Raw genomic sequence first — 22,975 nt, 5'->3', positions numbered from 1 at the left:
CCCTAACTAAGGCCCTTCTCCCCGATCACTCAGTTTAGTTGGCTGGCCAACTCTAGGCATAGTCCTATTGGTTTTGAACTTCTTGCACTTATGGATGATTGAGGCCACTGTGCTCATTGGGACCTTCAAAGCAGCAGAATTTTTTTCTGTAACCTTCCCAAGATTTGTGCCTTGAGACAATCCAGTCTCGGAGGTCTACAGAAAATTCCTTTAACTTCATGCTTTGTTTCATTTCACTATGTACTGTCTAACTTGTATGTAACTGAAATGACAATAAAGTCATTTGAACTTGTCTGCATGAACAAGAATATTTAATCATCATATACAATCAGGCTACCATAATTTTGGCTTATGTTTTACCTTAACATACCTTTTAGTTAATTATAAATTAAGCTGTTTTTTATCAACAAGGCTCATAAAATTAACCGCTCTTGCCTAAAGTTCTTATCTGGATGACAAAGGTCACCTTTTTAATCAACCTGCACGTGAAACTACATTTGCTTCCCTTAAAAAAGTGCACTTGAAATGTGTAAGAATACAATCATCCATAACATTTAAACAGCCTAAGATGACATTAAAGTGTCTAAACCGTGTACACCTGTAAGTGTGTGTATAAGATTAGTCTAGCCCTGTGTCTAGCCCTTGCCGGGTCACTTGTATGTGACTGTTGGTGTTATGTTTTGTATTTTTTAGTTTTTTGTATTGGTAATTCCCCTGTCCAGTCAAAATTGGGTGAATGCATCCTTCATGTTCCTGTCAAGCCATGCCGTCAGTGACAATTTTGAAAAATCAAATCAAGATTGCTATTACTACATTATGTCAACATATTATTTATTTATTTCAACAGAATATGGCAAATTAAGTGATTAAATACTGAGCATTAAATAATTTTTCTTCTTATATTCAAATATTTTTTTATGTACCTTTTATGCCTTTAGCCACGTTTCAGGGGTTGAAGGTCACTCATGTGCTGACTGTAAATAATTATTATGTTCAGTACTTCCAGGTTCTTATAGAACAACTGAGGAGGTCGCTGTCTTTATGATTTTATGACTCTCATGTTTTTGTGTGCTGTGACTTAAAGACAGTCATGTTGTCAAGGTCCAGGCTGCTGGAAAATGTCTAGTGCACATCAGTCATTAAAGCCCTGGTTAAAGCAGGTCTTTAAAGGTTTTGAATTTGAAGTCTTGTGTAATTCAGGGTTTATTTATCAGTGATGTCTGGAATGCATGTTAAACAGTGGGTGGAGAGGTGTGTACTTGACTTTGATCATGTAATCTGAGTTTGAGGAGGCTTGTGCCGTCACGATTATGACTGTTCAAAGGGTGAAGATGTAGAGGACGTGTGACAAAACAGTGGTGGAGATACGACACTCGGTCCTTGCTGCCATGCTGGGATGCTTCAGGAAGATGCGGGTTAGCCTGTTTCTGCTTGTGCTGGCTGTGGCCAGTGTGAACGCCCAGTCTGCGCTGGAGGAGAGAGCTGCGGAGTTCCTCAGGAAGTTTGATGAGAATGCTACGGATCTCATGTACCAGTACTCGCTTGCATCCTGGGCGTACAACACGAACATCACAGATGAAAACTCACAGTACCTGGTAAGTCTGTTGTGTTATAAGTAAATGGCCATTTAGTACCTTTTTGTGTAAAAACAATGGGGTCATAGTAGCATCACAAATAGCATTTACATTTACAGCATTTATCAGACGACCTTATCCAGAGTGACTTACAATCAGTAGTTACAGGGACAGTCCCCCCCTGGGGCAACTTGCTTAGGGATTTGAACCTGGGTTCACAGGCGAGTGTGTTACCCACTAGGTTACTACAACCCAGCAAAGTCATCTATAAACCAGGTGCCACAAAGCCCAACTTATTGATTATGAAAACCAAAGCTAAATGTCATGATGTTATTTACTGATAAAACTATACTGTCTCAGACAAGATGCTGATGCTAAAAAGACATTATATTCATGGTGTTGAACCAAACTTCAAAACCTACAACAACCACAGATGGCTGGATGCTAGTATATTTTTTGAGTACAAAGTAGCATCAGAATGCAGTATTGTTGACCCTGAAACTCTGCTTTTGATTGTAGTCTGAACAGGGAGCCATTTGGGGAGATTTCTACAGCAAAATGTCTGAGGAGTCCCAAAACTTCCCCATCGACCAGATCACTGATCCGACTAACAAGCTGCAGCTTCTGCTACTGCAGGACAAAGGCTCAGGAGCCCTGGACACTGATAAAGGGGCCCGTGTGAGTATTTTATTACTGTTGGTTTACTTGTGTAAAAAAATTGATTGTCATACACAGAACAGCACACGGTGACAGAACGAAATGTGTCCTCTGCTTTTAACCACCACCCTTGGTGAGCAGTGTGCAGCCACGACAGGCGCCCGGGGAGCAGTGTATGTTGTCGGTGCTTTGCTCAGTGGCAACTCAGTGGCACCTTGGCGGCTTGTGATTCGAACCGGCAACCTTTTGATTACGGGACCGCTTCCTTGTCCGTTAGGCCCTGTTGTTATATGATAAAGAAATGACATGGTATTTCATGTAATCTGCCATTTTTATCACCTGCTGTTGTAAAAGTAACCTGTGGGCAGGGCACATAAGTTTATCTTGCCCACGAGGCTGAAGGTGTGTTGGTCCAAGTTCAATCTTCAGGACAACCATTGCCCATTGTATACTACAAGGATTATGTTGTGTGTGTGTGTGTGTGTGTGTGTGTGTGTGTGTGTGTGTGTGTGTGTATATATATATATATATATATATATAAGCAATTTTTTTCTTCTTTCCATCACAGTTAAGCCAAGTCTTGAGGGACATGAGTACCATCTACAGCACAGGAACCGTGTGCAAGCTAGACGACCCCTTTGATTGCCAGACTTTGGAACCTGGTGTGTATCAAGTCATTTTTAATTTAATAATAGATTATGTAGAAAAACAGTAAAACAAGACCTATAGTATATTTTACAATGTTTATGCTCTTTAAGGGAGCAGGACTCTTTACCTGTGTGATATGTGTCAGGTTTGGAGGAGATCATGGCCAACAGCAGGGACTACAATGAGAGACTGCATGTGTGGGAAGGCTGGAGAGTCCAGGTGGGGAAGAGGATGAGGGGTCTGTATGAAGAATACACTGACCTGAAGAACGAAGCTTCCAGACTCAATGGTATCAGAACATGAAACATAGTGTGTTTACCATGCAAAACTACTTTCATGCAGTAAAACTGGAACCCTCCTCCTATTTCTGCCCTGGTTCTAAGGCTTCAAGGACTATGGTGACTACTGGAGATGGAATTATGAAACTATAGAAGATGATGATGAATTCAAATACACTCGGGACGAACTCATGACAGATGTTAGGAACATTTACAATGAGGTTTGTCTCATAGATATTCTGAGTTGATAGATGTAGACATGACGTTTGTCTGCGCATGATGTGACACTCTATTCCTGATGTTGCAGATCTTGCCTCTGTACACAGAGCTTCATGCATACGTGAGGGCCAAACTTCAACAAGCCTACCCTGACCATATTCACCCAGAGGGAGGCCTACCAGCTCATCTCCTTGGTGAGGGCAGAGTCAGCAGATTGATTGCAACTCATGGCAATAGACACTCACTAAGAACATAGCAAGCCTGAACTGAGTCTCAAAAATATTTTTTCTTTACAATTGCTTTGGTTTAGGTGACATGTGGGGAAGGTTTTGGACAAACCTCTATCCCATGTCTGTCCCATACCCTGAGAAGCCAGATATTGATGTGACATCAGCAATGGTTGCGCAGGTACGGTACAATGTGTTCTGTGCCAGTGACCTGTGGTACAGTTCAGGACCAGGATTGGAAACTTGTCCAGAAACCAGATCATTCTGATATATTCAGGGATGGACCACTGAAAGGATGTTCAAAGAAGCTGAGGCCTTCTTTATGTCTGTGGGCCTCTACAAGATGTTTGACAACTTCTGGAACAATTCGATGTTTGTGAAGCCAGAACAACCAGACATAAAAGTGGTCTGCCACCCTACAGCTTGGGACATGGGAAATCGGGAGGATTTCAGGTAAATTTGGTATTTAACATTCTATCAAGCAAATTCATAATCAGTACCGCTGCTATTGCTAAAAAAATACATTTAAAACAATAATGTTACAGTCCTATTTCACAATAATGTTACAGCCTTATTTCCAAAATTGATTAAGTATTTTTTCCCTCAGAATTCTACACACAACATGAAAATTGTTTACTTGAGGTTTTGTCGATTTATAAAAAAATGCACCATTGTCAGCCTCAAGTCTTTTTGAATGTGATTCCACAAGCTTGGCAAATTTTTCACCCAGTTTCACCCATTCCTCATTGCATTAACCCATACCTTTGTAGAATTTTTGTTTCTCGTGATCTGAGTGTCCTTCAGGTGCCTTTTGGCAAACTATAGTTGGGCGTGGCTCTGGGAGTGGCTTCAGTCTGGCCAGTATACCATAAAGGCCTGATTGGTGGATTGCTGCAGAGTTGGTTGTCCTTCTAGAACCGATCCTCTGTGCACCGAGGACTTCTCAAGATTCAAGATTAAAGAGAGATTTATTGTCAACACAATGCTGTTTCACACAGACCCCCTATAGTATATAAAGATATAAAATATGTATTAATAATGTGTTTATAAAGATTACACATAGTATGAATTTAAGTAAAATTACACAAAATGAGCAGGTTAGTGTGTAATGTCAGAAGGTGCTTAGGACTGGGAGTGTCTTGTTGTTGAGTTTAACAGTCCTTTGGTGATGGTTGTGCATTGAGAGCTCTGGAGCTCTGACTGTGAATAATTTCTGGATGCACTGTATCCCAATCAAACCCTGTGCTGCTCCAGTGGTGGCCTAGTGGGTAAGCAAAGGTTGCCGTAATCAGAATGTTGCCGGTTCGAATCCCGAACTGTCAATGTGCCACTGAGGTGCCACTGAGCAAAACACTGTCACCACACACTGCTGCCCGGCCGCCTGTCATGGTTACCCACTGATCCATAAGTTGATGGGTTAAATGCAGAGGACACATTTCGTTGTGTTCACCATGTGTGTGCAGTGCTTCTCAATGACAATCACTTCACTTTCATTTCCCTCATAGGATAAAAATGTGCACCAAAGTAAACATGGATGACTTCCTAACTGTCCATCACGAGATGGGCCACAACCAGTACCAGATGGCCTATCGCAACCTCACCTATCTCCTGAGGGACGGCGCAAACGAGGGCTTCCATGAGGCGGTGGGTGAGATCATGTCCCTCTCTGCTGCAACTCCATCCCACCTGAAGTCCCTTGGACTTCTGCCGGCCGACTTCACAGAAGACAAAGGTAAAGTGCGGCTTTAAAATTTCAATGCATTTCATTTGAAGCCTTGTACCCAGTGAAATTGAATAATGCAGGGAATCTGGTGTTCTGCAAGACATTTCATTATTTTAAACACATACAACATAAAGGCTAAACTCAACAGAGGGTGTGAAGCAAAGAACAGAAGAATTCTGAATAAAAATCAATCTATATCTATAAAAAATCTCACCAAATGTAAAGACCTTGTCACGACTACGGACTTACGAGGGAAGGAAGCGCAGAGGTCTGACATACTGGGAAGGGTTTTATTTATAAACAAACAATAAACTCAAAGAAACAATGGCACGGTGGCCGAAAACGATTTAACTTAAATACAGACAAACTAAAACTAACCCGTAGGCGTGTGGCGATTGCCAGAACTCAAATTATAAACAGTGTTACCAACTGAAGTTCACGAAAATGCCAGCGACCCCGAACGGGCGGAAACTTCCGGCATTTATGGGGCGTCAGGATTGGGTTCCGGTGTGGAGCCCAGCTGCAGGCAATCCTGACAGAGCCCCCCCTCCAAGGGCTACGTCCTCGGAGCCCCAACAGTACCATCAGTGGAGGCGGCGGGGCGGACGGCGGCAACCACAGGGCTCCTGCCCTGCTGTATCCTCCCCTTGGAGGACCCGGTCCCTCGGGCTGGCTCCCCGGCGTGGTCAGGCGTGGCGGCCCCGGTCCCTCGGGCTGGCTCCCCGGCGTGGTCAGGCGTGGCGGCCCCGGTCCCTCGGGCTGGCTCCCCGGCGTGGTCAGGCGTGGCGGCCCCGGTCCCTCGGGCTGGCTCCCCGGCGTGGTCAGGCGTGGCGGCCCCGGTCCCTCGGGCTGGCTCCCCGGCGTGGTCAGGCGTGGCGGCCCCGGTCCCTCGGGCTGGCTCCCCGGCGTGGTCAGGCGTGGCGGCCCCGGTCCCTCGGGCTGGCTCCCCGGCGTGGTCAGGCGTGGCGGCCCCGGTCCCTCGGGCTGGCTCCCCGGCGTGGTCAGGCGTGGCGGCCCCGGTCCCTCGGGCTGGCTCCCCGGCGTGGTCAGGCGTGGCGGCCCCGGTGCCTCGGGCTGGCTCCCCGGCGTGGTCAGGCGTGGCGGCCCCGGTGCCTCGGGCTGGCTCCCGGCGTGGTCAGGCGTGGCGCCCCGGTGCCTCGGGCTGGCTCCCCGGCGTGGTCCCGCTTGGCGGCCCCGGACCCTCGGCCTGGCTCCCCGGCGTGGTCCCCGCTTGGCGGACCCCGGACCCTCGGCCTGGCTCCCCGGCGTGGTCCGCTTGGCGGCCCCGGACCCTCGGCCTGGCTCCCCGGCGTGGTCCCGCATGGCGGCCCCGGACCCTCGGCCTGGCTCCCAGGCGTGGTCCCGCATGGCGGCACCGGACCCTCGGCCTGGCTCCCCGGCGTGGTCCCGCATGGCGGCCCCGGACCCTCGGCCTGGCTCCCCGGCGTGGTCCCGCATGGCGGGCCCCGGACTCCCGTACCTGCACACAATAATCAGGGCCGATCCATCTGGGTACGTGGTGGGCCCTGTCTCCACATGTCCCCTCTGACACGTCTTGTGTCACCCCCTGCACCGCGCAGGGAGATTGTCCCAGAGCCTCCGGCGACTGTTCCAGGCACCCCAGGCTGGTGCCTTCTGGGACTATGCAGCCCCTCTCGCTGCACGGCCCTGGTGCCAAGGGGGGGGCATTGCCAGACCATCCGGCTAGCCCCTTCTGCGTCCGTTGGGACAAGCAGGCCCTCTTCCTGTCTGTCCCAGCTGGGTCCTCATGCCTACCCGGGGGCTCTATGGCGCTCCACCCCTCTGGAGGCAGACGCAGGCCCATGCCTGGCCCGCCCTCCTCACTGGCTACCGGAGGACCCAGCTCCATCACTTCCCCACCTCCCCTCCCCTCAGGAGGAGTCCCCAACCCGAACTGCACCCCCCCAAAAAATTCTTTGGGGGAGCACCCCCCCCGGCTGGACTTAGGGGTACCTTGGGGCTCGTCCACCTCGCCTTGGACCGGTGCAGTCAGGTTGGGAACTCCCTCCCTGGGGTTCGGCTCTGCTGCTGGGTCACCATCTGGTGGACACAAAGAGGGGAAGTGGGGGCGACATACGGACACATATGCCACGCACACACACACAGACAGAGACAGACAGAAGAGAGGGTCGTCTAGTTCCCTCTCTGAGCACTCCGGGACCTCCTCAGGGGGCACAGCCAGGATCTCGGGAGGCGCGACCTTCTCGTCGCCCGCCAGTGCTTGGTCTTCTTGCCCCGGATCCTGACTGGCGCTGGATGTGGTGGAGGGGCAGAGTTCGATCCCTGGCTCAGGCTCTGGCCGATCAAACTCCGCCCTCAGTCTCTGCTGGAAGTCCCGAAAACTGCTGTCTGTCTCTCCCTGCTGCCAGAGGGCTGTGCTCCAGCCCCATGCTGACCCAAGCAGACACGATAGGATGGTGGTGGTCTAATCAGTGTCTGCTGCCCCACTGAAGGGTCCCGGGACAATTGGGCTGTCCCACACGGGGCTGGGCACGTCGCTGGAGATGGTGGTAGGTGTGTGGTGTGGAGGGGGGTGGACGTCTTCTCCAGCAGGTGTGGGTGCTGGTGCTGCGCTGCCATTTCGCTGGGGAACGTCCGGGCAGAGGGAAGGCGGGTCGGCGACTGGAGCAGGAATGGAGGATTCCCTGCGAGGCAGTCCCGGCAGCGCAGTTGCTGGCTGGCGACCTCCCGTCGCCCTCTTCCACCAGCTTTCCTCACACTGCTGGGAGGGACGTGGGTTTCCACGGACCTCGTGACGATCCTGGATGGGCGCGATGGGCGGAGCCATCCCGGCACCGACTGCCCAAACGGCGTCATCCTGGTCGTCGTCCGTGTCCACCTCGTACCCCCGGAAGTCACATGGGTCATCACGGACGCCGCGATGATCTCGGACGCGCACGCTGGGCGGAGCCATCCCGGCAACGACCGCCCACCGAAAATCCACGTCATCATCGCTTTCGTCATCCGTGTCCTCCCACCGGTGACTCCGAGGGTCGTCCACCCTGCGGACATCCTGGACCCATGGCGCGATAAGCTCCCATGGGCAGTACTCTGGCCATTCGGGCTGGAGGCTGCCCACCTCCTCGCTGGAGGAACGCCGCCGTTGTTGTTGCCGCTTCTCACCCCCCTGGAAGTGACGTGGGTCCCCACGGACCTTGCGACGATCGCAGACTGGTGCGATGGGCGGAGCCCAACTCTCGTCTCCCGTGCTCTCGTCGTCGTCCATGTCATCCCAGTCCACAGGGAGCCTTGCCAGCAGAGCGCAGAGTTCTTGGCTCGACATGCCGAAGATCGTGGGGGTCGCATCTACTGCGCTCGCTGCCCACGTCACTTCCTCGCTGCTGCCGACGCCAACGTCCTCGCTCCGCCCACTCACCCGCCGACGTTGTCGCTTCCGGGTTTCGCGGAGTTTCCCGGGGGTGACGTCATCACGCGGCGCCGCGTACCACGGCTTCTCGGGGAGAAAACGCTCCACAAGAACGGGCGGCGCGTCTCTCCCCTGCCGTCCGCGTTCACCGCGCCGGGCTGCGTCCTTCACGGCGTTTCTTCTCCTCTGCTTTCTACCTCTGCGCTTTTGGGTGGGTCGCTGGCATTCTGTCACGACTACGGACTTACGAGGGAAGGAAGCGCAGAGGTCTGACATACTGGGAAGGGTTTTATTTATAAACAAACAATAAACTCAAAGAAACAATGGCGCGGTGGCCGAAAACGATTTAACTTAAATACAGACAAACTAAAACTAACCCGTAGGCGTGTGGCGATTGCCAGAACTCAAATTATAAACAGTGTTACCAACTGAAGTTCACGAAAATGCCAGCGACCCCGAACGGGCGGAAACTTCCGGCATTTATGGGGCGTCAGGATTGGGTTCCGGTGTGGAGCCCAGCTGCAGGCAATCCTGACAGACCTGAACGGTTTAATCAGGTTGATTCATGATGCATGATGGCTGTAGCCAGAGGTGGGTAGTTACAGCGAGTTACATTTACTCCGTTACATTTATTTGAAAAAATTACTTCTAAGAGTAGGTTTACAACGCCATACTTTTTACTTGTACTCCAGTATATTTGTGAATAAGAAACTCCACTCTTACTTTGCTACACTGGGCAATGTTATATTTTGGCCTGACAGATGCCGCCAGTAGATCTAACACATGACTATATTTCACAATTCAGACATAGCCATGCTGTCACATGACCACACACAAAAACCTTCCGGCATAGCGTAACAAACTCATCACACGGAATGAAAAATAGCAACTGTGACTGTCTGCAGTGCTTAAACCAAAGGTTACATAAAGAATAGTCTTTTTGGTTATTTTGTTAAATAAGTAGATCACTATACATTTTCTGTAGAGGTAGGAATTTGCGTTATTAATTTAACATTTAAATGGTAACATATATAATTACCCTATACATGGTTACATTTATATACTAAATTTGTATGCTCAGATTTACTTAATTATTTACTACTAATCATACTTTATTTAAGTTATAAAATTAGGCATCTATACTCTTGATTGAACTTGAGCATAGACATACATATGTCACCAGATGTTGTGTTGAAGAGGGCTGTCTATGGACGTAATTCTTCATCTTGAATGTTTCATCTTGGTTTATTTATAATATCATGTATTTATGTCCGAGCCACAAATAAATTAATAGAGAAGCAGTTTATTAGCATAATAAATACAATTTATTTTGCATATAGGTGTTTTTTCATTCAAAATAAACTTAAACTACACCTCTACTACATGCAGAACAATTCAAATACAAATACCTCAAAAAGGCCATGTTAGCTGAATACATTTCCACACATACATTTATATTTACACTTCAATCCAAAGCAACAGGCATTTGCATGTATTTGTATGGAGACCTTTAGACAATTAACTGTTTTTTTTTTATTTAATATAAAAGATGAACATCCATTTAACTTCCTATTTGGAAAAACTGTTCTATAACTATAGACAGGACAGGTCCATACACAGAGCATCTAGATTAGTCAAGAACAGTAGGCAGTGAAATGCAATATATACAGGTGTCAGTACAGAAGCTGTGTGTTTCATGTGGGGTGGGGGTAGCTGTAACCCACCAACAGCCTGCTTATATAATTTTGGAAATAGACAATGAACAACTTTTCAATATGTACAGGTATAAGATCAGAAGCTGTGCCTTTCCAATGCAAGATGATACAAGATGATAAAATAAAATATTATGCATTGATTCTTTGTTCGCTCGTTATTATAGCCATACACGGCACAAAAGTCTGGCATTTTTAGAAAGTGAAGTGATTGTCACATGTGATACACAGCAGCACAGCACATGGTGAAATTTGTCCTCTGCATTTGACCCATCACCCTGAGTTAGCAGTGAATGGGGAGCAGTGTGTGGGGACGGTGCTCTGCTCAGTGGCACCTCAGTGGCACGATGGTACAAGATTTTTGCTTGTACCACCAAAGAAGCGTGGTTGAATGAGCTTGGAACCTTGTCCAAATATGGTGCTCCGTATTGGTGCATGCTGAGAGACTGAATGCGACATCTAGTGAATATATCCATGGTACTTGAGGATTATTATTTTGGAGTTTCATTACTCATACTTGAGTGATATTTTTGGCTACTCTAGCCACCTCTGGTACTAACCTGAGACTGTATTACAATCACTGTCTGAGGTGAGCAATGCTAAGTACATCTGATCACATCTGATATTTTTCAAGGAAAGTCAACAAGTCTTTTGGAAGCATTGCATCTAACAAAACTCTCAAACAAAATCCACAGAGACAGAGATCAACTTCCTGCTGAAGCAGGCCCTGACCATTGTTGCCACTCTGCCCTTCACATACATGCTGGAGGAGTGGAGATGGCAGGTCTTCCAGGGGACGGTCCCCAAAGACAAGTGGATGCTGCGCTGGTGGGAGATGAAGTGAGCACTATCTCAGGACTTCCCCTGAACTTTTTTCAGATTCAAATGTACTTTTTTCACCCTGACGTTTTTCCTGTGGAGATTAGCTGTTGTTTTCTGTTGCCAAAGGAGGAAGTTGGTTGGTGTTGCAGAGCCCCTGCCCAGAGATGAATCATACTGTGACCCACCAGCTTTGTTCCATGTTTCAGGAGACTACTCTTTCATTAGGTGATGAAACAGGTTCTCTAGATACCAATGGCCCTGTATGCGTTCATACAAACAAGTGTAAACACGTAAGTCTGTAACAGATTTTATGTTTTTTTTATGTTAAACAGGTATTTTACAAGGACCATTTATCAGTTCCAGTTCCAGGAGACTCTGTGTAATGCTGCTGGACACTCTGGTCCCTTATTCAAATGTGACATCACCAACTCAACAGAAGCCGGTCAAAAGCTCAAGTAATTGTTTCATCCATACAGCACTGCTCATCTGAGAAACAAATCAGAAAAATTATCACTCCAAACATATAGTAGGACTATTGAAATATGGTGATTGGAAATTTGTAATTATTTTTAAAATGTAGCGCCAACAAAATGTGACGGAATACAGGTGTACAGGTCCTCAAAGGAGATTAAAGCTTAAAAGTTTTAAACTCCCTCACAGAGCCATGCTTGAGTTGGGTAGGTCAACATCATGGACAAGAGCTTTAAAGGAAGTGTCTGGAGAGACCAGGATGAAATCGAAGCCTTTGCTGGACTACTTTGCCGACCTCTACAGTTGGCTTAAGGATGACAACGATAAAAATAATCGGAAGAGGGGCTGGGATGTTGCCATTGATCCATGTAAGTGATGCAAAATTTTAACATTTGATTCATTTGCATGCATAATAACAGCAGCTAATTAGTATCTGTCTAATAATAATAATAATAATAATAATAATAATATTATTATTTTGGTTTCTTTAGACTCTGAAAATGCCATCAAAGTAAGGTTGAGTTTGAAAGCTGGCTTGGGAGATGAGGCAGTAAGACTTTTTCACATATCACTACTGCAAAAGTGTCTTGAGGAGAGAATTTCTCCTTTTCATTTGCATATATATGTGCGAATAATACAATAGTGCGATTACTCTTCTTTTTTTTTTATTCCAGTATGCCTGGAACTCCAATGAGATGTACCTCTTCAAGGCCACTATAGCTTATGCTATGAGGCAGTATTACTTAGAAATCAAGGGTCAACAGATCAACTTTGTGTACGTATTTAAATATTCCTACAGATATAGAAATACAACCTGAATGTCTTAAACATACATAGACTCTGGGTGTCCATAGTTAGCCATACTGGCACAATGTCTTGTTAATTGCACCTCGGTTTACGTCTGAAGACACTGTCTTATCACATTTGCATCATGAGTACACTGTAAAGTCTGAGCTTCACATTTCCATCTCTCATTGGGACTAGGTGGTAATATAGTCTAAACTCAGAATACTCTTTCCATTTACACATTTGCCTGCATTTTGAGTTTGCTTGTAATAAATGCAATTTGTCCTTGTAACACTCAGGTCAGACAATGTCTACACGTATAACGAAAAACAAAGAATTTCCTTCTTCTTCATTGTAACTGACCCTGCTGATCCAGTCAAAATCATCCCCAAAGCAGACATTGAGGCGGCCATCAAGTAAGCGATGCAATTGCAATGACCCAAGTGCAGCACTCTGTAATATGGACAATAATAACTGTTTCAGTTTACACTTTATTGAGGGGTATGAACAATAAGTGACATTTTGTCACACAATGTAATTTTGTTTTTTATTTTCCTCTTCACTAATGTTGGCAAATGTCACTTAAACCCATATGGTTGTTAGCCCTCAGTTTGTTTTATTATATTTAATGTAACTAGATTTATATGAACCAGCATGCTGGTTGGTCCTACATTCTGCTTTTGACACTTTTATTTCTGTTGTCCTAATCCAGGCTATCCAGGGGACGGATCAATAGTGTCTTCCTCCTTGATGACGACACTCTTGAGTTTGTGGGCCTTCAGGCTACACTTGCCCCTCCAGCAGAGCAGCCAGTGACCGTCTGGCTGGTGGTATTTGGAGTGGTTATGTCCTTGGTGGTAGTAATGGGCGTTATTCTGATCGTCAAGGGTTTCCAGGACAGAAAAAGGTGACCACTCTTAATTGGTCTGTGGTGTTGAATTTACTGTAACCATTCTGACTGTAAGAAAAGATTTGGTGAAAATGTAAAAAATGTCTTTAAAATATCTGATTCTAGAAAAGCCAAGAGGGTGGAGGAAACCGCACGAAACCCATATGAATCTGAAAAAGACGGCATTAACAACTCAGCATTTGAACATGAAACCACCGAGCAAACAGGACTGTAAAAGATGAAGATTAAAAAAAGTCTCATTAGACACATACAATTTTTTTTTTATTAAAAGTGTTTATGTATTTGCTAAATAAATATTTTGCAGTGTATAAAGAAGATACAGATAAAGCACATAAATATTTTGTAAAACAAGAGTTAATATGTAAAAAAAGATATGACAAAAAATACTCCTGCAATGGCAGTTACAGACTCACAGGGTGCCCATTGCATTTATCAGACACCTTTATCCAACTACAATCAGTAGTTAGAGGGACAGTTCCCATGGAGCAACTCAGGGCTAAGTGTCTTGCTCAGATACACAACGGTAGTAAGTGGGGATTGAACCTGTCACTTTGTGGTCTTCTAGTTCATATGCAGGTGTATTACCTACTAGGCTACTACAATCAGTTATCAGCTTCAGGAATCCTTTCGGATCAGGAAAACAAAAGAGTCGTCTCTTTCCTTTGGCAGCCCTTCTTGTCCCGGTACGGCCATTTTCAGTTTGGTGTCTGCCGTGTGAAAGAACCATCCCGGGTAGGAGGCCGATTCAAAGTGGTACTCGCAGGACGAATTCGACTTCAAGTAGAAAAGAAACTGCAGGCTCTCACTGTCATCCTTTGATACCCACTTGAGTTTCTTTTTTTCACAGGTCTGGAATTTAAAGCACATTGTGTAACAGCATCAATACCTTGAAACATCATACACAGTTTCTTTCAAGCACACTCACAAATGGGAGACAGGTGTTGTTTTTTTTTGTGTGTTTGCATTCTGAATAAATGCTTATGCATCTGTAGAAATAAATATACATGCAAACAGGGTCAGCAGTATATTGTTATATTTTACGTGGTGATATTGTATCAATACAGGATCATCAAAATATCAATATTTTTAGATACTCAGTGCTGAGTTATGTTGTTTTGGCTAAATTATTAATGAAATGTGATTTTTCATTTTCAGTGACCTATAGAATATTGCAATATGTACAGCATCACATTATATTGTGATATAATAGTACCAAGACCCATGTATCGTGATACGTTTTGTATCATGAGATCTTAGCCAATGCAGACCCCTAGTAGGTAATGTTTCCATGTGTATAGAGCCTTCATGTTTTTCATGACATAAATATAATTACCATGTACTGTAATGCACTTCTTCCTGTAGAATCAGATTAGGTCTGTTTATATCAGCTAACTTTGTCTCAAAAGATCATGACAGTTCTGAAGTCATGCGCAGCAGCATCTATGGAGATATTTGCACATACCACAACACTGAGGAGCACATTATCCCCATTTTTACTGCACTTTAGGAACAGTTCAGTGCCAGTAAAGTTCAAGACGACAGGGGAGCCTTTGAACTCCTTTCCATCCACGTTGTCAGACTGGTAGTAATAGAGGGTAATCTTTGCTGAAAGATAGTTCACATCAAATCTGCAACACTGTAACATGAATAATGTTTGTACTGGCCCTAGTGATTGAGCAGGAGAAAAATATGGATTTAGTAAGGTATAAATCAGTGCTGACCTCGTTTGGCCCTGAGTCGAGCCCGCTCGCCTTTGAAGTTAAGAAATTCGTGGTTGAACAAGCTCTCAATTGCTAAGTTCTCCTGGATTTTATCCCTTAGGAAGTTTGAAATTCCCCTGGATACTGAAGGAGAAACAGGAAAATTTATGTAGCAATACAGTATATACTGTGTGTGTGTGTGTGTGTGTGTGTGTGTGTGTGTGTGTGTGTGTGTGTGTGTGTGTGTGTGTGTGTGTATGTGTGTGTATATATATATATAGAGAGAGAGAGAGAGCGAGAGAGAGAGAGAACGACACCATTCTCACCCAGAGTTACATTACTGGACGATAGGAACATGTCATCAATGCTGCATTTTCTGCCATTACACTCTTTGCACTTTTCTCCGTGATCACAATTCCGGCTCTTCAGTACGGAAACACTGGTATTCACCATTGTCACCAACAGCATGTTGTTCAGGTCATCCTGTTCACAGTCAGCTTCGATTCCATTCTCCAGAAAATCCTCGAGACATCTCTCGTCCGGGTTGTTGCTCATCTCCAGGAAGATGGTGAGAACAGTGTGCTGCTTTTTGAAGACACACAGCTCTCCTGGCTTCTGATTTGGTCCACTGAAGGGGTCCTTACTGTGTTGATGGATGGTCTTAGAGGAAATCGACATTTTTACTTTTACCATGCTTCTTTGGAAACAGAACAGACACAGGTCCCAGACAAAGGTTCAGGTCCTGGTATGCATATATTATGTAGAAGAAGGTAACATGTTTCTGCCAGGATTCGAAATTTCAGATTTGTGCAGATTATGCATTTTCTTCAGCTATTCAGACAGGAAACAAAACATTACAACTAAAAATGCAGATGAGCGTTACATTAAAACCTGTTGTCTGGGATGCCCTAACAATCAAGTCAAACAATAATTCTGAAAGTGCTTACATTTACAGAAAAACAACCACGCCCTTATCCAGAGCAAGTTACAGCCAGTATCCACAGGGACAATCTCCTGGGAGACACTCAGGGTTAAGTGTCTTGCTCAGGGACACAATGGTAGTAAGTGGGGTTTGAACCAATTTTTGCCTATGAACCAGAAGATCACAGGTTCAAACCACCCACTAGATTACCACCCCCTAAAGTAGAAAATCAGGAAGACCTTGCATGCTTTGAAATAAAGTATTTCAAAATAATCAGAACCCAGTTGGGAGGCACATGCCAAACATTTTCTTTGAGCCAGCCAATGGTTCAAACCTTTGCCAAGTTAATATGCAAATGACCAGGGAATTTCCTGTACTGGAAGGTCCGGGTTAACAACAACTGTCACCAGCACTGTTTGCCAACAGGATGTTCATGAAAAGACACGCGGGATTGCTGAATTTTAGCAAATACTCTTTCTGCACAGACAATTAGGAAAATATTACACTTACAAGCAAAGGAGAACCCTTTTCCAGCAGCTGAACAAATCCTTCTGGTGCCAAGTCATCCAGACCCACTCCATTAATCTGAAGAAGTTTATCCCCTTTCCTGAGTTAATATGCACAGATCAATAACATCCCTAACATGAGATATTTCCCACTTGAAGTGCCAACACACAGAATATGTACATGAATTAATATTTATTCATCAGACCTCCCTTTTTACCTCAGAAAATGCCCTTTCGTAGTATGGTTGTTTTTAAGAACAGCTTCCACCTCATAATAATGTTTCCCATTTTTAGACCTGTGCGTGATGGCAGCACCACCGGTAACTGATAACCCCTTTGATAAAGATAGAGAAAGCCACAATTCAGTAGAACAATACAAGGATTAGTAGCATGCAGTGCGTGGAGAAGACTAAAAAGAAAGATGGTACTTTGAGATACTGCACCCTTAGTTTGTCAGCCATGTCTCTGCTATCCGTCTTCTCTCTGGACAGGCACGCAGCGTCTGCCCCACTTTCTATGTTCAGCGCGTATGAAGTATGAGGAAGTGTGAAAAAGTCAGGGGGAGTCAGGGGGGAACAGACCATCAGTGGAACAGACCATTATTAAAACATGAAGGAATCAACGATGAAGTTCTGTGACTTATTAGACTAGATGCAGTGCCAGTTTTATTTTTGGAAACAGGGAGTGGGAAGGACAGACACACGACTGCGACCCTTCGGACCAACCTGGAAGGGTTGGACATTGATAAACACCTACAGATGCATACATGCGCTCTACCCAGGAGTGGCCACCATGTAAGGGAGGGCACCAGGGGACAACTATTGTTCAGAAAGAGTGTCAACAATAAAGTCACAGCAATGTAGTGCTGTTTGCACTGAGAATGGATGGCGGTCAAAAATAAAGGGTGGCACTTTCTGAGGTGGTATGTATGAGTGGTTTTAGAACCACTACAATATACTGGGATGCAGGTATAACAATACATGACGCTTATTGGATAAATAATGCAAGCATCTTTTACAAGACACGCCTGAACAAACTGCAACAAAATCCCCCTAAAACCCCCTAAAAACCCATCTGTTTGACTTTTGTCTGAGCTGATGACTCATATACACTGCAGCCTGGTCTCTGGAAACTGCAGCCATTTAGCTCTCACTAAAGGCACAATGATGACAGAAATGCAATGGAAGTGATCACAGTGCAAGAGTTGAAGAGGTGTTAAAGTATTTAATTAAAGGGCATGCAGACCTAAGGTCATTGCAAAATGCATTTATTACATTCTTATAGTCAGTGTATAAAAATAGTGATAAGTGTGTACTTTTTATTGTATGCAAAAAAAATGAAATCCACACCTGAGCTGTAATGCAAAAACGGCTTTAAAAAACACATATTAGGAATAATAAAATGTATTACATATCTACTCACTACTTTTTACTCACCAGAGTGCATTAACACCAGTAGTTAAAGGGACAGTCCCCCTGGAGACACTCAGGGTTAAGTTTTTCCACACAATGGTGGAAAGTGCGGTTGGAATGTGCACCAAAGTTAAAAAAAAGTTAATTGTTAATATTTTAGTGTTGTAATGTAAATAAACCAATCAAACCTTTTGTAACCTGTTTATTTATATAGCATCAATACTAAAATATTAGGTGTCATAGATTTAGCCAGTGTTCACTTTTGTCAGTGTCAGTCTTCTGATTCATGCCTTAACCGCCAGGCTACTACAACTCTGCACTATTACAATTGCAGTTACATATGAACAGGCATGGTAATGCAAAGGGTATGCATGCATGGTTCATGGAGTTGTCTGAGCACAACTATCTGATCGGAGCAGGAAGATGAAGGCTTCATCTCTTTCTTTTGGCACTTTGCAATCCACCGGCATGCCCATCCCCACTTGTTTATCTGCAGTATGAATGAACCAGCCGGGACAAGAGGCAGATTCAAAGTGGTGTTCCTTGCCTGAATTAGCCACCATGTAGAAAAGAAACTGTAAAGTCTCACTATCATCCATTGTTATCCACTTGAGTTTTTTTTTCTCACATGGCTGAAATTGAAAGCAAATGCATACAGAGGGTCAACCGTATACATTTCAATCAAATTCTATTTTGGGTGAAGCTGTCACAAATGAATGAGGGCAAAGGCACAGATACATGATTTATTAAGAAACTCAACAGTAATACAATATAAATGGGCTTGAGGGCCAATCTTAACTTGGTAACAACTTAAGCTGTTTCTTAATAGGTGGAAACGACACAATGACACATATGAGAAACATGGAAAGGAGACAGTGGTAGATCATAGAAGTTTAGAATAACTAGACACATGTGGAAGACAAGGAGACAGATGAAGATGTAGCGCCATCTAGCTCATAGGGATCAGTGTGTGACACTGGTGTAATCAGGAGTAATTAGTGGAGTAACCTTGTGCCAATATATAAAACTTCAAAGAAATTGACATCTATGCAGATGTACAGAACATCCTTGTATTATGTGGCCTCACAAAGTGAGTTTTAAGACACAGCAGAAACCCATTTAAAAATCTACCACATTTCTGTCCCAATATAGCAGAACACAAAACGTCCTCCAGAAGTTACACCTACCTCAACACTCAGGATCGCCTTGTCCCCCCTTTTACTGCACTTCAAAAACAGTTCAGTGCCAGAGAAGTTTAAAACAACAGGGGAGCCTTTGAAATCCCCATCCACACAGTCAGTTTGGTAGTAATAGATTGTGATCTTTGCTGAAAAAAAATAAAACTTTATATATTTGAAATATTACAAGAACAAAAATAAATAATAAGGCAAACAAAAACCAATACAACATTATAAAAGATTGTCACATGTGATACACAGCAGCACAGCACACGGTGTACACAGTGAAATTTGTCCTCTACATTTAACCCATCACCCTGAGTGAACAGTGGGCAGCCATGACAGGCGCCCGGGGAGCAGTGCATTGGCGAGAATTCTACCACTGCACCACCAATGAGATGTTTGAGTACTGACCTCTTTTTGGCCATAGTCGTACCCGCTCTCCTTTGAAGTTAATAAATCTGTGGTTGAATAAGCTCTCAATTACAAAGTTTTCCTGGATCTTATCTCTTAGAAAATTTGAAACTCCCCTGGACACTAAAGAGGAAACAGGAAAATACAATCAACAATAGTTAGATTAGTTGCTAATAAACATGAAAAAGTATGCCCATTCCTACCCAATGTGACATTGTGGGACAGTAGGACCATGTCATCAATGCTGCATTTGGTGCTTTTACAGTCTGTGCACTGTTCTCCATGGTCACAAGCTCGGCTCGTCACCACAGAAACACTGGCATCAATCATTGCCACCAGCAGCAGGTTGTCCAGATGATCCTGGTCAAAGTCAGATTCCACTCCAGTCTCCGGACAATCCTCAAAATGTGTATCTTCCAGGTTGTTGGTCATCTCCAGACAGAAAGTGATATCAGTGTCCTCCTTGAAATAGGGATGCAGCGCCCCAGGCTCCTGACTTGTTCCAGTGGAGGGATCCTCATGGTTTTGGTGGATAGTCTTAGAGGAACACAACATTTTTCATTTTAAAGTTTACAGTCGAACAGTAATAGACACAGAGCCCAGTCTTCCTGGGGCACATTTAACCAGCAAATGGATCTTTGTAAAGTCCTTCTTTGGTTTACAGAGTGTTTCTACTTAAAAATAGACTTGTAGGTTGGTATGAAAAATTAAGAACATAATAATGATCTAATATTCACATATACATTTATGACATTTATCAGACACCCTTAGAGTGACTTAAAATCAGTAGTTACAGGGATAGTCCCCATGGAGACACTCAGGGTGTCTTGCTCAGGGACACAAAGGTAGTAAGTGGGGTTTGAACCTGTTATCCACTAGGTGATCTAATGTTGGGTGTGTTGAAATTATAATCAATACATCGCAATGCAGACATGGACGATTCTGCAGTGCAGGACATAATCGAGTATATCATAATGACATTGCTTGGTGATTTTTGGATGATGGCATAAAAATTCTCCTTAAAAAGTAATGCCGATAATGACTGTTGCTGATTCACCTATGTACAACGCCACTTCGGGTAGGGGTTTTGCTATCGTCTCACATGCCTTTACAGCCAAAGAATGTACATAGGTGTCAAACTCACAACCCATGGGTCACATCCAGCCCAGCGTACAATTACATCCAGACTGCAAAATCATTTAATATGGATCGAAAGTGAAAGTGAAGTGATTGTCATTGTAAAACACAGAACAACACAATATGACATAACAAAATGTGTCCTCTGCATTTAGCCATCACCCTTGGTGAGCAATGGGCAGCCATGACCGGAGCCCGGGGAGCAGTGTTTCCTTACTCGCTAGGCCACCACTATCCCATTATTATAATTGCCTGTTATAATGCCTATTATAATGGCCTGGCAATATGAAGCGCTTATAACACTCAAACTACAGATCCCATAATGCAGTGCTTCAGTTGCCTTGTCAAATTTAAGCACAGATTTGCATGGAAGAGTTGCAGTTACAGAAGATGCAAATAGTAAGAACATGCAACATCACCATCAGATTTACAGCAATGAATGGAAGAAAGACCCCAGTTTTACTGGGTGATTAAACCTGTAACTAGCATTAACAGTGAAGCTTTCTGTTGCTTTTGCAACTTGCAAATGATATTCTGGGCGGACTCATCCTGCACTCTAAACAGGTAGAGATGCTGTTCTGCCAAGAGGTGATTTTTACATTCTGTAGATAAGTTATATTATACACTACAGTCTATGATAATATGTTTTATTGAATCAGATTTTCTGAGCAACGTCACGATGGAAATTGCGTGTGTACAAAAATCATTCTCAATAAACAATTATTTTTAGGTGGTTGTGTGATACTTCAACATTTAGGATCTGCCAACACTGAAACACACTCACGAAGTTGGAATGGAGGGAAAGTTGATGTCATCAGACATTTTGAAAACCATGCGTATTTTGAGCTCAACTCACTGTTTTTTTAAGAAGAAGCTCAACCCTCGCTTGCATTCAGTTTGAAAGCAGCTTTAGATTTACTATGAACAAAAATAATGCAGAGTTGCTGTTAATGTAAAAGAATATTTGCATGCAAGGGACTTCCTTTAACTGGAAGATTAAATTGTTGCTACTTTAAATGTATGTGTTGGTTATATGGTATTGCATGTAGAAGCCAAGGGGAGTAGAATCATCCCATGGTTAAATTTGAAGTAAAAATGTTGTATGCATATAGCAAAGACAGGCATATTACCTTTTAATGTAAGGAAGGCCAGATAAAATGGGATGAGACATGATAAATATAACTGTGTAGACCAGAATGGTAGCACATTATGCCCATACTGAAAACAGGAGGTAGAAGTGATCAGTCTAACTATTGACTAATTATCTTATCTTGTTTGACTGGGAAACTGATGGAGACAATCATTTCTGAAATACCCAGACACTATTTTCTTCTGCAAAGAAAAAACCTCTTCATTAAAAATGGTAAATACAGATTTTCCTCTGTATTGCTCTTTCTACAAACACAGATTCTGAAAACAAGATACTTACAAGCAAAGGAGAGGGTTTAGCAAGCAGCTGTGCAAATTGTGTAGGTGTCAAGGCATCCAGTGCAACACCATTAATTTTCAGGAGTTTATCCCCTTTCCTGTGAAGACATGAGCATGTATTATACATGAGGTTCTTATTGATGATTAAAACGTCATCAACATAACTGGATATCCGCATAATTGATTCCAAAAAATAAATAATATGATACAAGGCCTCCCTTATTACCTCAGGAACTGTGAATTCTTGGTATGAAGGACTGCTTCCACTTCATAATAATTTTTCCCATCTTTAAAATTGTGGTTGATGGCAACTCCGCCCCTGGCTGGTAATTTCTTTAAATAAGAAAAGAAAGACATGGTGAAGCGGAACAGAAAAGCAAAAAAGCAGGATTTGGGAAAGACTGCAATTAATTTCACAATGAATTCTTTTTTGGCAACTGAGATGAAATACTACACCTTAAGTTGGTCTGCCATGCTGCTACCTCCACTCATTGTCTGAGTAAACAGCTTGCTACCTGACATAGGTACTGGGCTCCGCTAATTTGCATAAAAGGGAAGTGTGAAACACTAATAAATGGAGAGGGTATGTGGAACAACCTGCCCTACAAACAGGAAGTCAATAACCCTTGTGGTAAAGCAGACAATGAGCTACTGTCCCTGAAAGATGCAGAAGTTGCATTATTTATTTTATGAAGTATTACACACTACTTTTTTAAATGATGCAAATATTGTTTATGCTTTGCAGAGCAAATTTTACGTTACACTATGACATTTTAGTTAACTTTAAGACAGCCAATTACTGCTGTCAAAATGTTATGCAAATGAATGGGGTGCCAAGTATCAAATCCTCTGTGCACAGAATA

At 43.9% G+C, this 22,975-nt stretch overlaps 2 protein-coding genes across 2 annotated transcripts; one reads left to right on the top strand and one right to left on the bottom strand.

Annotated features, from left to right (window-relative positions):
• The first annotated feature begins 1,409 nt into the window (after positions 1-1,409).
• On the top strand, positions 1,410-13,901 carry ace2 (angiotensin I converting enzyme 2). Its single transcript, XM_028981948.1, has 18 exons — positions 1,410-1,595; positions 2,094-2,252; positions 2,800-2,893; positions 3,025-3,168; positions 3,263-3,378; positions 3,465-3,570; positions 3,687-3,784; positions 3,881-4,056; positions 5,109-5,335; positions 11,122-11,266; positions 11,375-11,473; positions 11,581-11,703; positions 11,909-12,087; positions 12,211-12,269; positions 12,394-12,494; positions 12,805-12,921; positions 13,218-13,412; positions 13,521-13,901. Exons 1-18 carry the CDS (start codon positions 1,410-1,412, stop codon positions 13,627-13,629), a joined length of 2,433 nt encoding a protein of 810 aa, XP_028837781.1. The 3' UTR covers positions 13,630-13,901.
• LOC114789896 (uncharacterized) lies at positions 13,650-22,758 on the bottom strand. Its single transcript, XM_028979348.1, has 14 exons — positions 22,569-22,758; positions 22,339-22,445; positions 22,114-22,210; positions 19,751-20,084; positions 19,548-19,670; positions 19,143-19,282; positions 18,356-18,587; positions 16,987-17,075; positions 16,762-16,877; positions 16,548-16,644; positions 15,442-15,775; positions 15,137-15,259; positions 14,878-15,020; positions 13,650-14,264 (listed from the first exon to the last, which is right to left on the bottom strand). The coding sequence occupies exons 1-14, from the start codon at positions 22,632-22,634 to the stop codon at positions 14,031-14,033; spliced, it is 2,235 nt and encodes a 744-aa protein (XP_028835181.1). The 5' UTR covers positions 22,635-22,758; the 3' UTR covers positions 13,650-14,030.
• Positions 22,759-22,975: the final 217 nt, after the last annotated feature.

The sequence above is a fragment of the Denticeps clupeoides genome, chromosome 5 (genome assembly GCF_900700375.1).
Source record: "Denticeps clupeoides chromosome 5, fDenClu1.1, whole genome shotgun sequence".
NCBI lineage: Eukaryota > Metazoa > Chordata > Actinopteri > Clupeiformes > Denticipitidae > Denticeps > Denticeps clupeoides.
This window is presented reverse-complemented; position numbering and strand designations above follow the sequence as displayed.